General features: G+C 33.8%; 1 protein-coding gene across 1 annotated transcript; it reads right to left on the bottom strand.

The window, feature by feature from the left end:
• Positions 1-12,354: 12,354 nt before the first annotated feature.
• Positions 12,355-15,018, bottom strand: LOC143627370 (thaumatin-like protein 1b). The gene is made up of 3 exons (XM_077097213.1): positions 14,941-15,018; positions 14,156-14,849; positions 12,355-12,983 (listed from the first exon to the last, which is right to left on the bottom strand). Exons 1-3 carry the CDS (start codon positions 15,002-15,004, stop codon positions 12,818-12,820), a joined length of 924 nt encoding a protein of 307 aa, XP_076953328.1. The 5' UTR covers positions 15,005-15,018; the 3' UTR covers positions 12,355-12,817.
• Positions 15,019-18,675: the final 3,657 nt, after the last annotated feature.

Below are 18,675 nucleotides of genomic sequence, written 5' to 3'. Positions count from 1 at the left end.
AATTTTATACGAGCTTTAGTCTTTAGTTATATATTTTTAGGTAAAAGATCCCTAAGTGCACAATAAAAAAATATAAAATAAAAAAAATAAATAAATATAAAGAAAAAAATAAAAAATAAATAAATAAAGAAAAGAAAAGATGAGAAAAGTTATGTAATGAAAAATGCCAAAGAAGCATTCTCAAAAATAGAAAAAGAGGCCAAAGTGCACATACTAGACGAGACTGAGAGTTTACATGTTACCAAGGGGATGGCGACTCTGAGGATACACTATTGTGGCTGAAAGTTTTTAGCCAATAAATATTTTCTTAGGGCATATATAGGACAAAGTCCAATAATATTAAGGCAATGCTCGTACGACCTCACTTGACCTATCATCCATAATTCCATCTAAGTGCATTTTTTGTAAGACCTCGAATCCCGGGAATCCTACAGTTGGTAATCAGATCCCCAATTTCACCAAAAATTTAAAACCAAACGTTTCATTTTATTTAAAACCAGTTCAGAGTAATTTAACAGCGTAAATTCAAAAGCGTCAAAAATTCCCAAAACCGGAAAAATACCAAATGATAAACAATGGGAAAATTTAAGTATCTATAATCCCCAAAACTGAATATAAAGTGAAGTGTTTGTTTATTTTAAAGTCCTCGTCTAGAAATACCTTTAACTCCGAGTAGCATCCAACACGTCTAAGCGGTAACATCCACTCCTTAACCTGAAAGTCAATCTAACATACACACAAAGTCAGCTAGAGCTGAGTGAGTTCAAGTTTTCATAAACAATAATTTATACTTTATTTCAAAGTTATAGTTCTAAACAGTAGAGAGGATAATAATAAAATAAATAATATAGTTAACCAAATAATACATTCATCGTCGAACACACGTACACGGGCCTCTCCACCACGAGTCAAGACTCGAGTAATATATTTGACCCGGACGCGGTAAGACCTAAGCATGTGACACGAGCCTCTCCACCATGAGTCAAACCCGAGTAATATATTTGACTCGGTCACAGCTTACACATCCAAGTACGTGATACGGGCCTCTCCACCATGAGTACAACCCGAGTAATATATTTAACCCGATCACGGCTTAACATACAATGGGCCTCTTCACCACGGGATTTTAAAACCCAAGTAATATATTTGACCAGCCAAAATGATGATCACACCACACGAGCCTCTCCACCACGGGATTGGAAAACCCGAGTAATATATTTGACCCAGCCGTAATCACATTGCACACACACATCAATAAGCCTATAAACATCATTCTTTGTCACAAGGAACTAAATTTCATCACACAACCGTAGGCTATTAAGTAACAAATACTCATACATACATACATACATACATACATATATATATAATCCCAAAATATGCCATATCGTAAGTAAGCCATCCTTAGTCACCAATGGCTAAATAACATCACTAATCATAGGCCATAGGGTAACACATGCACATACATACATACATACATACATACATACATACATACATACATACATACATACATACATACATACATACATTCATACATACATATCTATACATACATACATACATACATATATATATATATACTTATATATATATATCATTCCAAAACTTACCATGTTACAAGTAAGCCTATGGACCATAAGGTAATATATAATAGTCAGTCTCATACATAAACTAAGTAAATAGATCTACTCGTATTCAATTACTACCAAGCCTATTAACATCCTCGAGTCTAGACCATAAATAATGTATGTAACCTTAAGGGATATAAGACCATAAACGAGTCTAAAATATCCTAAGGCATAGAAAATAATTCAAATATAGCTTTCAAAATTCACAATCACGAATAAGACCATGTAACACCATCCAAATAGTTTAATCGATTAAAACGGGTAAAATTTGTAATAGGGTGTGTATGCTAGCCCGAAACGTAAAAAGATTAAAAAGAGCATCATGAACTCACCTGACACTAGATATGATTTCACCACAAGAGAGAGGATCCCTACGTAGCCCCACAACTCAAACTCCTATCGGTTTACATACAATCAATACTATTGACATCGAGATGACTCGTTTATCCTACGAGACGTTCTTACATGGTTCGAGTTACCTAAAGCCTCGACCTCGTCAAACTCAATCACAACAGCCCCCGAGGCCTTACATTCACCAAAACGACCCTTAGATACTCCCGAGAATAAAGAATTCCCAATTTACCCCCGGAAGCACTAGGTGACACTAACACGCGCGTTTAAGGGTTGTTTAGGAAATTAACATCCAACTCAGCCCCGTGTAGACCCATTATGATTATTTCACAGCCAACAAGTCCACATGACGCTACACGAGTCCAATGGGTCGGTAACTCGCAAGCACAACAGACCAACTATTCAATAAACGCAACTGCGCGTTGTACCGACCCGTTCGAGTAACCGACAACCAATTCAGCCCCAAAACTTATAAAAATGATTTTTCAACAGCCCGCACATCAAAACAAGCTCCCCCAAGCTGAATTGGTCGTTAATCACTTCAACCCTCGCGGTAAACGCATCAAACTACAATTCTAGTCAACCGAACACTAACATTCAATCTACAACTAGTTGACCAATCTAACGAATACCAATGAACATGGTTTTTAAGTATGTTACATGGGATATACCTAGGAAGATTGTGGTGCAAAAATCTCAGCCGAAACAGCCCCGAAACTGGCCAATTGGACAGCCACTCGGTAAACCTAAAACAAGTGGTTTAACAACGAATAAACGACCCATAAGGATGAATTAAGGTGAAAAAGAGTTGTAGAGATCTAATACCGACCTGGAATTGAACTTTGGATGGCTGGACGGTGACTGATTGCACGCAAAATTAGAGAGGGGGGTCTAGGGCGCCGATCGGAAATTGGGTGTAGGGTTTAGGTTTTTTTTTATATAAATAATATATCAAAAATATACATTCTGGCCCCTCCACTTTACTAATGGTTGAACTTGTAAGAAAAGTTATGTATGATAAGCTTACGAGGGTGGCAAGGAGCTCACGGGAGAATGCCGGGTCAAGCCCGGAAGGTGTACACAAAAATACAAGGTTAAACCTTTTATCGGAAATTAACGGACGTTACATTTTCTTCTTACCATTAAGGGGTTCTTATCTTACGGTGATATGTTGAACCAGTTTGCTTCAACTCGATTATTTTTAATTGTCTTTACTATGCTTGAGATGGGGTAGGTGGATCTTAACTCCAAAGGTGTGAGACCCATAGGTTTTTGATATCACATAAACTTAAATGCTTAACGTGCGTGGGGGCTTAATACGCTGGTGGCTGGGTTTAAGTGGACAACAATATCGGTAATTTTTTTACGTTTATCTGAGTTTTAAGATAACCTTATATGTTTTTAAGTCTGTATTTCTTTGATGCTGATCCCATTGCAATGAGACTTTTTCAGGGATGAAAAAGAGATAAGTGTGAGGATATTTGATATAATGCTAAATATATATAAATCCCTTGTATATTTTAATTAATATTTTATTAGTTTTTGTTAATAACGAGAGTATCGTTATTATTTATATTAATTTTAATATAAAAAGTGACACATATTCCTACAATCTTAAAACAGATTTCCGAGAGATTGTTAAGGCAATCTTAAACGTTTTACTAAGGATATTGGGTTCACGGGAAATATTAAAATTAGTTCGTGATTGTTGCGACAATCTTGTATATGTGTTTTTCAAAATATGCATGTAGTACAGATTGTTGTGTATGGATTTATAGAGATGTGATACAATCTTAAATCCTATATCAGATACAAGACGAATGATTTGTGATTCAATCGTTTGATTTAAGACGATTTTTCAATCGTTATTTTTTCTAACTTGTGTGTTAGACCGAGTTTATTGGTGTAAACCTATGTTCTTTGTGAAGATTAAACTCTCGAACGTGCATGTTAGACCGGATGTATTTTATAAACAATACATTTTGTAAAGGTTTCATTTCCTATCATGAGTGCTAGAAATTCTTACAAATTATAAATATTATGGTTCAGAACGTTTATCCAAATGTCTCGTTTCTTAAACCGAGTGTGAAAAGTAGTTTATTTTATATAAACTAATAAGCCTCATAATGATTTTTGTAATCATTTAATTCCTAATAAGCGTGCTAGATTTGGTTTATTTTTATGAACCAATAAGTTTTATAACAGTTTATGTAATCGTTTGTTTCTAACGAATGTGTTAGAAAATAATGCACGGAGATATCCATTGGGTGCATTTTGATAAAATACGAACATAGACTTCCATGTTTGGGTTATAGTGAACTAGTACATATGAGACTTTCATGTGTGTCTATTAAGATTCATCTCATTCAGTCACCAATAATCATAGCCTTAATTATGTGTTAATGGAAGACTTAACTAAGTGTTAATGAAAACTTTAACTATGTGTTAATGAGGTGACTCTTAGGCTAATAAGGTTTTATGAACTAAAGGTTTCATGCTATACTATAGAAAAACAAATAGTTTAAAAAAGGTTTTGTCTCAATGTTTAATTTTTCTAATAATAAGTGTGTTAGAAAGAGTTATTTTATAACTTTAAACAACGCTTGTCTAAACATTTAGTAGTCTAACATGCGTGTTAGAGTCGATTTCTTTTGTGAAACCAACGGTTTTAAACCTTTTTCGAAAGAAACAAATTATTTTATAGAATAAACGATAAAATAAAAACTTGGTGTTGTTTTAATGAACATAAAGTTTTGTTAAAATTTACAACGTGCATTTAGTTAACACCTTGTTGTTGTTTTAGACAAATTTTAATTGTTTAAGTGTAAAGTTTCAAGATGAAACGAGAATCTTATCCTTATGAGTGCATAGAGAACTATTGAGGGAGTACCTCAATACATGGCTTAAAATGATATAATTAAAATGATTTCGGTCAGATGATGAAAGTGTTAAAGATAATACTTTGAGATTTGATATCTAGATGTCGTCTATTAATCCATTTGAATATTTATTTATTAAAAAGTGTTTACACTTTATGTTGTAGTTTTGGGTGTAATATTATATTGTGTTCAATATCTTCGTATAACACATGCAATTTTACAACCAAATACAACAATATTTATTGTAACTTATAAAATTATGTTATAGGTTTTTTTTAACGAATTTTTTTTAAAAAGGATAATTTTAAATGGATAGTGCATACAGAATTTTACATAAGAAACAACTTTTGAGTTGTTGCGTTGAATAAAGTTGAAGACGACACATCATATGTATAACCACATCATGAGAGAGTCATGGAATAACATGGTAAGTGTATTAAGATGAAATACTGAAGAATGCCATATTTACTTTCTTGGAAATCAGTAAATGTGAATTAATATATAATGACATATTTAACTCCTTGGAGATTCACTAAGTGTGAATTGTAACATAATATACGTTAATGATAATTATATCATCGGATGTTCATTTTTGAAAATTCACCGAGTGTGAATTATAAGAGAGTTAACTGGGATGGGATATTTGAAGAAGCGCAGGTTTGGAACCCTATATACAAGGGGCAGGTCTCGATCCTGCTTGGTGGTGCCCCTTTGGATTATTGTTAACTTAACATAGATTTCGTGCTTGAGTTAGAGGGCTCTACCTCCATCATTGAGTAAAGTAAAGGGAGGGTTTGCTACGTATTATACTATTAGTGTAATTGAATTTAAATAAATCTTAAGAGATTTATTATAATAAGCTTACAATATAGTAATGAACATATAGATGTTTCTACTTCCATCCATTTTTGTTTAAACTATGTGAAAGTTTGTCTTTCATTTTGGGAGAGTATCTTAAAAGATAGTTTCAAGAGACAACAATGAAATGTATAAATCACTTTATCCAAATGTAAATTCCAAAAGTTTGAGTGTCAATCAAGTTGACTTTATCTCGGCATAACAGTGATTGTAGATGAGTAACGTTCATCTTGCTAGTGATGAATGTATTCATCAAAAAGATTTGGATTAAGACTTACGTTCAAAGTCCATATAATTTAATGGTGAAGCCTTAAAGCTTAGTGGCAAAAGAGTTATGTTTCTTAAATGAATGAAAAATTATGTATGCTATATATACAATAACTTGTGAGACTTTCCTGAATATTAAGGTTTGGGGATTGTGAATAAGTCTTATAATTTTGTCTAAATTAAGGGTTGAGTGTTTCAAAGTGATATTGTGATGGCTGTGAAGAATCAGAATGATGCATCTTCTGTTCACATGCTAAAGTATTAAAGCATGCTAGACTAATACTTGTTAATTATGGTGCTTTACGAAGACTAATTAACGCGAAAACATTCAAAACATACACAACACAAAAATGAATTTGTGTATAGACAAATTTAAAAAGGGTTTTTCATTCAATCTAAGGAAATGATGTAACTTATGAAGATCGTAAGAAAACCTAAACTTTCTAGGTATGTCCTAGATGGTGACTTGTAATCCTTCTAAATTTGCGATGGTTTGATAACAACCTTATGACAAGTTTATCTTAAAAGCTAGCAAGTGGTGAAAGCTTACACTAGGGCATGTGTTGCTCCATGAGTAAGCATCAATGAACTCCCTGATACAAAGACGTGACCTTTTGGGGTGTATAGTTGAGGTTATTCAATAACACTTAAATGTGGGGTGTCTTGCATTTATACTTGGAAGGTTTAGCAATGAGGATTATTGTAATCCAATCTAACATTGCAAACACACGACTAAGTGGAGGACAAAAAGGTCGTAGTGCATAATGGATATGTGTTTGCCTTAATAATAAGTGTATTTACAAAGACAAATATTATAACCAGATTCAGGTGGCCACTGAGGTTATAGTCTTAGAAAGTTGACGTTAGGCAAAATTAACTTATAAGTTAAGAACACATCATGACAACTGATCTCAACTGCACAAATTATCTGTAGCGACTAGACAAAGTCAAAGATAATGTTATGGATCCAACAACCTGAGGGTTAGTAGAGATCATGTTGTGTAATGAGAGTAAAGCCCATGAAAAAGGGTATATGAAGGAAACCTAACTTAGTTGACTAGAGATCCAAAGATCTAAGTTCAATAGGACAACCTAATTATATATCTACGGGTGGTCACTGTGGGGGCGTAGCTTATGTATAAGTTGGCACATAAGCTATATATATATATATATATATATATATATATATATATATATATATATATATATCCTCCTAAATTATCAAGGGAGTCTGCTTACTTCCTATTTCATTCCTATAACAACAGTGACATGTTGTGAGGCTAAGCATAATATATGGTTAATGATTTGTGTAAATCATTATAACCTTAATGCTTTTAATAATTTAAGGATAATCACCTATGTGAAAGAGAAGTGGGGTCGCTTCGAATGAAATTGTGGGGCTCGTAATTCCTAGAGCTTTCACAGAACCAGGCTAGTATTCCAGGACCATAATGGACACGACAATGAGGGGATGTGTCTGCCTAGGGAGAGTATTGTATGAAGTGTATTTTCGTCTACACAAATGGGAGTTTGTTCAAGGACATCACGTCTACTAACTACTAGAAGACTAAGTACGCTTCATAAAGGAAGGTTGAAAACTAACACCAACCTATCCTGCAATACTCAACTGTCAAGGTTACATTGGAATTTTGTTTGTTTTGATCAATCTCCATTCATGTGGGGGATTGTTGAAAAATTGGATAATATGAATGGAAATTTATTAAATTATTAATATTAAATTCTTTATATTACTTGTTTGATTTATTAGAATTTATATTAATATTAAAATCTTCATATGATGAAAAACTCTTGAGTAGAGCTCTTTATGAACTTGATTAGTTGTTATTAGACTTTATGTCTCTAATTAAATTTCTAATTAAGAGAGATTATTCACCATCCATAACTCTTGTACATAGTAAGCTATGTGCCTCCTTTTTGATAATGCTAGAAAAAATATAAGCTTAAAAATACAAGGAAAAATGTATGCATACATGAAGAGTTCTTGGTGAAGAAGAAAGTCTTGAAGACCCATATGTTGAGAACTTATAGAGATGAGTTTCTCTATTCGATTCCTACCTTTTCATTCTTTTTATGTTTTCCACAAGTCCTAACACTATAATTTACCTGATGTAACCTCGGGCACATGGACCTCTTCGGCAGTACAAACTGCTTCGGCTGTTGTACCCTGGGAGACAGGCGCGTTGTCTTATGTAGAGGCGCGATATCTGTTTTAAAGGACACGTGTTGAACACGTGCCTCAGCCTCAACCATCAACTTTTGTTTTGTTCATTTTTGCAGCCAAAGAAACTACTACAAGCCGTTGTTGTGGTAAAAGTTGTAAAAATTATTTTTAAGTTCTTGTTAGGAAGATTACAAAAAGATGTTGCTTAATAACAAGTTGAAGACTTTATCATTTGAAGTTCTTGAGTTGAATCATTTAACACATTTGTTATGTTTTTTATTGTTTATTTCTATTTTGTGTTACGATATTTGTACTACTTATCTTCTCATGTTAATAATGAGAGTATCGTTATTATTTATATTAATTTTAATATAAAAAATGACCCATATTCCTACAGTTTTCTTTTGACCATTCTCCCGACAAAGTGACGTCATTCGCGTATAGAAGATGCGAAATGAAGGTGCTGTTATTAGGCAACGAATCTCCTGGAAAATTCCAACTTATTTGCCTCAAAAAACATGCAAGAAAAACCCTTCATCTCGATACTAAAAAAGGGGGAAACTAGATCTCCTTGCTGCACCCCTTTTTGGAATTGAAACGGAAATGAAGGAGTCCCTTTGATCCGGACATACAACCTGATGAAAGATAAAAATACCCCTAATATAACCCCGCCATTATCATATATATGATAAGTAAACCATCCATCATCCTATGCTATAATATATATAAGATTTTACAAATTCTTCTTTATTTGATCTTTCCCCTTATAATATATAAGATTACAATTGATAAAATCGAAGAATATTTCTTTTATTTAACTCTCTAATACTCGGATTTTAAACATATTTATTAACATAAGGTTGACCGTTGTGGCACGCGAGCGGCTGGTTTTAGTGAGTGGCGCGAGCCATGTAGGCCGCGCACACCGCAACGCTCTCCCGCAAGCGCAGCAGTGAGGCGGCTCGCATGGGTTAAAGTGTCGTTTGAATAAGAATATTATGGGGGAACGCTTGCATTTGATCGTTGGGGTATTACAATTTTTTTCTCACTTTCTATATTATCCAAAAACCATACATGCTTTCACATGCCAATAAAATTACAAAAAAAGAAAAGAAAATAAAAAATAAAACTCTCCTATTCTGCTCATTTTCTCCAATATATCCAAATATAAACAAAAAATGCAATGAAATTCCTTTTATTCGTCCAACTCTTCATAGGAAGACGGCTATCTTTTTTATGCCGGAAGGATAATGGTTAACCTGCTGGTTGAACAGTTTCAAGGGCGACAAAGGCTAACAAGACAATCACTTCTTCTTCGTGATCAAGTGAGCGCTGATGAAACTTTGGTACATCACTATTTTAGCCACGATCCCTTTATGATGAACATCATTTTCGGCGTCGGTTTCAAATGAGTAGATAACTATTTATGTGTTTATCAAATGATTAGTCGGGTCGGTATCCTCTTTTCCAACAAAGACTAGATGCAAGCGATAGAACCGGTTTCACGACTATGCAAAAATGTACAACTGCTATTCGTCCACTAGCGTATGGAATTTCGTCAGACGCAATGGATGAATACATATCAATGTTTGAAAAAATTGTGCGAGACTCGCTTCATATTTTCTAGTCTAAGGTATATATATATATATATGTATATGTTTTGTTTAGTTATATTTTTATATTGTTCGAGGGTTTACTTGATAATGTTTATACATAAGGATCATATCAATTTACTCACTGAGATATTTGCGCAAACCTACTTTGTATGATATCCAATGCATATAAGAGGCGCACGGTAAAAAGCAGGGTTTCCCTAGAATGCTTGGTAGCAGCGACTGTACGCATGTTAGATGAGATATGTGTAGATGAGATATGTGTCCTACGGCCTAGCAATGCCAGTTCCACTGGGATAATCACCCCGGCCGCAGTATTATACTTGAGGATGTGACCTCCCAATATCTTTGGGTTCTGACATTTGTTTTTTGGTGTTGTCGGGTCAAATAATGACATAAATATTATCTAACAGTTACTGATATTTGATGACATTATTGACGGGTTTGAGCCAGCTCAATCGTTTTATGCGAATGGGGTAATTCAAGCACAACTTTATGTATTTATAACGAATGGTTAATGCTTGTTCAAGCTTATGCATCTTTAGTTAAAGACAAACGAAAGTACTTTACGAAGAAGCAAGAATCAGCACAAAAAGATATTGAAAGGGCGTTTTGAGTTCTAAAGAAAAAAAAATTCATTTGATTTCGAGATCACTACCGATTTGGTCAAGGGAGAAAATAATGGATATCGTATACATTTGTATAATTCTTCATAACATGATTTTTTAGGACCAAGGTATGGCTATTTGTCGAAACTACCGAGTGACGTCCCACGACCCGAATCGAAAATCACTGATGATGAAAAACTCCAAAACGTCATATATATCAAGAACCGCGAGGTCCACATAAACCTTCGTCATGAGTTGGTCGAGCATTTGCGGAGTAGACGTCCCGATAATCTTGTACTAGACTAGTGTTATTTGTTCATTTTAATATTTTTATTTTAATGTAATATTAGTTAATTTCCAAATTTTGAAGAAAAAATTAAATAAATAAATAAATCAGAAAATTTGCTGATGGCACTGTTTGCCTGAACCACAACAGGCTCAGGTGACTTAAGAAGTGGCTTTAACGAGTGTTCAGTCAGCACTGCATGACTCAATATTATTAGATGAATTCAGAGGATAAATTAAACGATAACACATAGCCTAACAAAATTTCGTTGTATATGATTCAAATTGTGCTTCTATTGACATGTCTAGGGCCTGCTTTTAGTGAATCGTTCTTACTGGTCCTTAAAAATAATAATTCAAATATACCTGTACTATGTTGTATATGAATCAAATTGTGCTTCCATTGACATGTCAAGGGCCAGCTTTTTGTGAATCGTTTTTATTAGTCCTTAAAAATAATAATTCAAATATACATAACTATTAAAACAAGATAATTTTTTATATGTCATTTAACTATAGTAGCTAATAGGGATGTTCTTTGGGTTCGTTTTCGGGTTTTGGGTTTTTCAGGTTTCAAAGTTTCAAATCTTAACCCGAAATCCGTCATAAATCTCTCACGGATTGTTCAGTTCGGGTAATCCGGGTTCGGATTTTTTCGGGTTGGGTTAGTCGGGTTTCGAGTATCCTAGAAAGTGAAACAAAAAATAACAAATTTTAAAAATCTTCAATGTTAAAATTAAAAGAACATATTCTTCTTTTTTTGTAACGCAAATAATTAAATAAACCAACATAACTTGATAAAATCATAAAACAATTCAAAAGAAGAGTAAAACTAAGTAACTAACTCGAACCTTAATTGGTCTTCAATCAGACGTGATTTGGTTGTTCGATTACGGTTGCTAGTAGGCTCAGATTAGCAATAAACAATCAATCCATAATAGTTGGAATGACAACAGTCGATTAGGCTCAGATTATGATAACTTTATTTGACTAAGAGTAAGCCAATTCTACCTAAAAATATATTTAATTTCAAAACTAAAAGTTTATTTGGGTTTTTCGGGTTGACCCGAAACTTTTAAATCAAACTCTCGAACCAACACGAATTACTTCGGTTCGGGTTTGGGTTAGTATTTTCTCGGGTTTGGGTTTTTCAAGTCGGGTTAGTTCGGGTTCGGGTACGGGCTTTTTGGGGTTGGGTTTTGGATAAAAGTGACAGCCCTAGTAGGTAAATAGGATACCAAATAGTATACTATTACCATTTATAAAATTACTAGCAAAGTTAAAAATGTAACTTTAAACGTTGTATTAAATAAATAAAATTTTTAAATGTTTATAAATTATAAAATTTTATTTGTCTTTATTTTTATCTCATAAATCCATAACATTTGTTATTACATACATTATTAAATTTAACTTTTTATTTAATTTTCTTACCTACTCATATATTACATGGTCTATAAAATTATTATTACATATGCTATTAAATTTAATTTTTTTTTTTTTTTTTTTTTAACTAATATATTACATGGTCTATAAGGTATGAACCCTAGTTGATTAGTATTTGAAGTGAACTATGATTTACACGTGTGTCACGAGCTTGGTCGACAATGTTTGTGGGCTGCCCAACATCCATTATTGAATTTATATCTATTTCCGACGATTAATTAATTTATTCAACACATTTATAAATTATTAAAATAAAAAATAGATTAATATTCCTCCATTATTTCCCACTAAATAGAGTGGGTAACATGTTGCATCAGTACACCTAATGGCTCCATAAAGAATTAATACCTAACATCTAACAATCAAAAAATGAAAAATAAACCAAAACTAAAAACAAAAATAATAAAAAATCAGCCACTAACTTACTCTATAGTACCGTACAACTCAATAATGCATCCAAAAAAGCTCTTCAAAGATAATCTAGTTTTTGTGTGTAGAATCCGAAAAGGAAAGATGATCCGGAAGCATAAAGTAAGGGTTTTTGGTGGAGGGTAGCTTTTTAAGATGACACAAATCCATGTCACACATGGACTCAGTTGGGTCAGGAATATGAATGTGATAAGAAAACGGGTCCCACATCTAGACCCGATAAAATGATCCGTTTGAATGGTAGGGCCCTAACCCGAAAGCGACCGGCTCATAAAAATGCAACCACTGTAACCATCGCAACAACAATGATTGTGTAAATGTTGGCGTACCGTGGAGAACAGTCACTGTTTTCCATTGCGTCAGCGCCTTCATATACCATACCGGGATTGAACTCTGGTGTTGCTGGTGATTGTTGCTCTTCAGTTGATTTCTTGCTGTCAAATAATTAAATAGAATTTTTGGTTAATATAGTTATCACCTTACATGTGCAAAGTTAATATATAACCAATTTTAAATATAGAAAACAATTGTATAAAAAATTATACTCGTGATAAAAATAAAAGGATAGGATACAACCGATTATGTATCAAAGTTAGATTAAAATAATGAATTATATTTAATAAGATTCTGACATTAAAATATTTATATCAATCAATCAATCAATCATGCCCAGTAAAATCCCACCGACAGCAAAGCTATAAGTAGGGTCTGGGGAGGGTGGGATGTTGGCACACCGTACCTCTATCCAAAGGAATAAAGAGGTGGCTTCCAGAGAGACACTCGGCTCTAAGTACATGTGTATGAAGCAAAATAAAGGAAATCAAAGTTTAACAGTTATATAAAAACTACTACTAATTATAATAATATTAATAATAAGATCACAGTTTAACAGCTATATAAAAGCTAATAATAATTATAATAATAATAATAATATATGTAAGGGAAATACCATTATGGTATGTGACCTAAATAAGTTAAGTCTAAGCCCTAAGGTATTCAATTCTCTCTAAAAATCCTTAACTTTAATTCTACTTCTTCACGAATTCCTATCCTCAACCATGTCCTCGGAGAGGTTTAGGTCTATCAAATCATGCCTAATCCTCTCAACCATGTCCTCGGAGAGGTTTAGGTCTATTAAAATATTTATAGAAAAGTAAAATTTATAATTTTTTAAATCTCATATCTTTATGCACGATGTACAAGAGATAATATATAAAAATAACAGCACATTTAACAAATTGCTATTTTTTCGCACATGGTAATTTACCGTTGTATGTAACGGTAAAACATCCGTTAGCCGGCGAAAATATCAATACATATCAAATAAAATGACGGTTCTACCCTTACTACGATCCAATCAGCCGTAAATATTGGTTTGACTATTTAGAGTCAAACATACTGTGTGGGCAACCTAATTTAATAGGACCGTTGGAGGGTATCCGGCGAGGGCAAAAACGTCCTTTTTAATTTAATTAATTCCGTTGATCTGACGAATCAAACATTAAACATCACATAAAAGACAAGATTTTTGCACATGCTAATAATAATAATAATAATAATAATATTGCCATTTTTGTAATTTACTTAATAGTTCATCATTATTTACCTGGTGGTTTGCGGCGGGCAGAAGGTGACCTGATAGTCGGCACCGGTGCAAGTGAACGTGCTCGTTTTATCATCATACGCGTAACTATAAGCGCGTGGACAAGCCGTCTTAAACAACTGCGAGTACGACGACGGTTTACACGTATCCGGTGTGCCATACGCGCCACTACAACAATACTCCTGCTGCCCAAACGCCTCACACGCGCTTTTACACGCGACACCTTCACCATCAGAATTCATCACCTTCAGCGCGTTAGGACACGCGCCGTTGATATCCACCATACACCCGGTGAAAGTACAATTACGCCCGGTCCCACCAGTCGGAGACACCAGCATCGGGAGGTTATACCCGTCCACCAAACTCACATCAAAGAAATCCATCCCGCCATTACCGTCTAGGGTGAACTCCGCAAGTGTGGCTGGCGGAGTGGCACCGGAGCCTGCGCATTCCATTTTCCCGGATCCGCAGTCTCCGGTGCCGCAGGAGAATTTACCGTCGGCGTCTTGTGAGCAGTGGGTTCTGCCCCAGAACCGACCGCCCCAAGACGCCGGGGCGTTTAATATTCTGGATTCGCCTTTCTGTAAGGCGAATCCAGTGGGTTGCAGGGGGGAGATCCCCGCGTTGGATAATATTCCTGGCCAAACGGTTTGGTCACACTTGTTCACGAATGTAAATGTTGCGGAAGATATTACACCTACAAATATTAAGTTTGAAAAATTGAATTAGTGGAATAATAATAATTTGGGGATTCATAGGAGATTGATTATTATGGAAAACAATGGTACCTTGAATCAAGGATTGTGAGAATCCGAGTATTAAAAGACAGATTGATAGAAATTGTTTTGCCATTTTTGGAATTTGTTTAAGCAGGTTTAATTAAAGGGGTGTGAGGATGGTGGAGTTTATAAGTTTAAAGGCGGTGGGGGAGTATGCATATATATAGATGGATAGGAGGCGGCGTACGGAAGTGGCTGTGAAGCAACGTTTATATGACCAGGATTTTTAATTTCTTACTGTTATTGTTATTGTTAAAAATAAATTATTACATGCTAATTTAATATATGCCCCCGTATTTTTAAGAATTTTTTTCTTATTTTATTTCTTTTTCAAGAGAATATATATATATACTGATAATATTTTTAAAAGTATTAATTATTAAAATAGTTTGAATAAACTAGCATGGGTTTAAAAGGATGATTGGTGATTTACTAATTCATATCCTTTTATTGTTATTATTGTGAAAATAAATTAAAAGGGTAATGTACCCTCAAAAATACAAAATAAAAAAAAGAAAAAAAAGAAATAAATTTAAAGAACGATATGTACTGGTATTATTTAATTTAGTTCTTATAATAGTTTGACAAACTCGGATAGCTTTAAAGGATGATTGGTGAATTACTTTATAAAGATATGTTTTCTAAAGTTTTGTATGAAAACATAGAAAATTTATTGGTAGGTTTGGCAAGATGAAACTAACTTCACCTATAATTTTGTTGGTTGAGAATATCAGGGAGTATAGGAAAATCTCGGGAAGAAAACCCTTATTACGTGAACTATATTTGTAACACCCTAACCTGCGTGTCGTTATTACAGATATCAAATCAATGTCACAATCCAAATTATAATAAAATAAAGCAACCTAATTCACATTATTAAACCAAATATAATTAACTTTTTTTTTTAAATCTTGAACTTTCTTTAATCTCTCTCGTCACTAACTCCCCCACACAACAAAGAAAATACGGCTGAGCCAAAAATTGTCCAGTAACGGAAAGAATTATAGTAATGATGACAAGACGAATGAATGGAAGCAAGGTAATAACAAAATTTATCTTCCCAAAATAAGTATGATACCGAAATCTGATACTTTTAGAACATATGACAATATAATACTAGAACAAAAACCGATACTAAACATATAACAGTGACGACAATTGATGTTACAAAAAAATAAGTCGTGTAATTAAAGGAGTACCCAAAGCCAAAACATATAACATATAACGTGTAACATATATCTGAACTAGGATCGATCCATACGCCCCTAAACGGGCAAAGTACTAGTTAGACGCCGTGAACTTTTAAAACACACTGTCACGAAAAGTGTGTTGCTCGGGTAATAGAGTACTAAACCTGAAAGGCAACATAACTGCCTAGCATATAACATATTAACAGAAATTCATATTATTATCCATAGAAACATGCAATAATGAATACGAGTTTATAAAATCTATTGCATGATACAAATCTCTCAAACCAAAACTAGTAACCAAAACAAATAGTTGAACAAAACTAAATAAAAAGGTGACGACGTATAAAATGTCCAAAGACCAAACGAGTCGTATCAGTAGAGACAACTAGGTGATACTAAAATATAAAATACCGAAAGTCGTACTACAAAGTAGTGGATTAGAATTTATACTATGAATAAACGAAAACAGAATCCGTATTACGATGTAATGGAATATAAATAATACTAAGAGAAAACAAAAACAGAAACCGTACCTTAATTCTTAAGTAAAAGTAAACAAGTTGGCTCTTCCTCAATGATTATGAGAACCTATGTAGTCGAACGCAGTCGGTGATGCACGGAAGCGTGACGCTGGTTTAGAACAAACTGAAGGCGGCTCAAACGGTGGTGGTTCGCACCAGCAACTAGGCTGATTTGAATTGGGACGAAACCAGCGGGTAAGACGACAATGGCTGTACACGTTGCGTTATGGTGGTGGTGTCGCAAATCATCGGAATTTGAACTAGTGTCGCCGAAACAGAAACAGACTAGATTGCAAGGAGTGAAAGCGGTGGTATACTATCAAAGGTGATGGGTGTCTGCAGTGGTATCGCCGGCGGCCAACTTGTAGCAGGACCGAGTCGTCACAAGCGGAGAGGCGGGAGAATGTGAGAGTATACGGTAGGGTTTTATGGAGTTTGTTTGCTAACTCATGGGTTTAAAACGGTGATCACGATTGAGAAACGAAGGCTTCGGAGTTCCATATAAGTAGGCAATTTAAGTGAATTGATGATGATGACGAGATAAGGATTCAGAATTCAAAAGATGTGTGGTGACCAAATTTTATTTGTGATTCCATATATTTTATTATTATTTGCTTAAAAGATATCATATTACAAACAAAAAAGTTACAAAATAAGCATATATATATATATATATATATTAATAATATTTAGTTAAGGGATTTCTATTAATCTACAACTAGAAATATTATGATTATTATAAATTGTTATCTTCAATAGATCTCGGGTTATTATAATATTTTTAAATATTATGTTCAATCCTATAAACAACTAACATTATATAAACTGATGAGAATCTAGGAAGTTTGATTTCTTAGCTGAAAACCTCACCCTATAAGCCAATAGGATAGGGATCTGCACGAACCAGAAAAACCAAACCGAATTAAAACTGATGATTTGGTTTTGCTTTTTTGGAAATGCCAAGATAATGAGTCTTGGTCCGGTTTTGTGTTTTGTGAAGACAAAATACGGAACCGAAAAAACCTTAAAACCATGTGTTCATTATGTGTCTAAAACTTTGGACACATCATATATGTTTACTGTTTACCTTGATGTTTGTTTTTAATGTATGTTGAAACTACATGGGTTGTATGTGTTCAATCGTTCAAGATTTGTTTGTATGTGCTCCTTATTAGTTTTTATATGTGTGTTTGTATGCGTATCTTCTTACTGCAAATTATAGGGGCACCTTATTCATCGTGAATGCATTCGTTGTGGATTCATCATGCTCATCAAAACTTTTAGTCCGATCAACGAAACCGAAAAAATCACATCAAAAACCAAAAAAAGCCAAAAATGAATGGTTTTAAAAACAAAAAAAATAACCGAAATTAAGTTTTCTGTTTTGTTTTAGCCCAAAACAGCACCGACCTAGCCATTCACACCTCTATCGAATATGACTCGGAGTATTTTTAAATCGTCTTCATTTAGGTGTACGGTTAAACCGATAACTCATATAGATGATTGGGCCAGGTTATCAAAATAACATATATTTTTTCTCCAATTGATCAGAAGTTGTTTTGTATTTGTTTCCTTCCAACATCTCATTTACTAATTTAGTTCTTATTTTATGTTTCATGTTTTTATTATTTAAAGGATTAACTAGTTTCATATCTTGTCCTAATTTAGTGATTTTTAACTCTATTTTAGTTTTTAAATTAGTTATAATATGATATAATTTATTTTTAAAGTGGAATTCGACTTGGCTCATTTGAGCATTGATCTTTTGAAGTAGCTTAACTGTATTATAGGTAATGGAGCAAAATCTATGTTTTGGCTTGAAAATTGGAATAATCTTTTTGGTTTTGCTTAAAGACAAATTCCTTCTTTACAAAAAAACTGATTCGGTCAAAGGATGTTTGGTGCAAGATATAATCAAATTGTTCGACGGGCTAGAGCTAAACTAGAGCTAGAATTATGAGAATTCGGTCACTCACAGTGGAATGAATACATGTGTTGTTTGAATGCCATACACTCTACCCAAGTTATCA

Source organism: Bidens hawaiensis, unplaced genomic scaffold (assembly GCF_021521415.1).
Source record: "Bidens hawaiensis isolate Kalapana, Puna unplaced genomic scaffold, B.hawaiensis_p1.1 tig00004664_1, whole genome shotgun sequence".
Lineage (NCBI taxonomy): Eukaryota > Viridiplantae > Streptophyta > Magnoliopsida > Asterales > Asteraceae > Bidens > Bidens hawaiensis.
The sequence above is the reverse complement of the archived record's forward strand: the minus strand, read 5'-3'. Positions and strand labels throughout refer to the sequence as shown.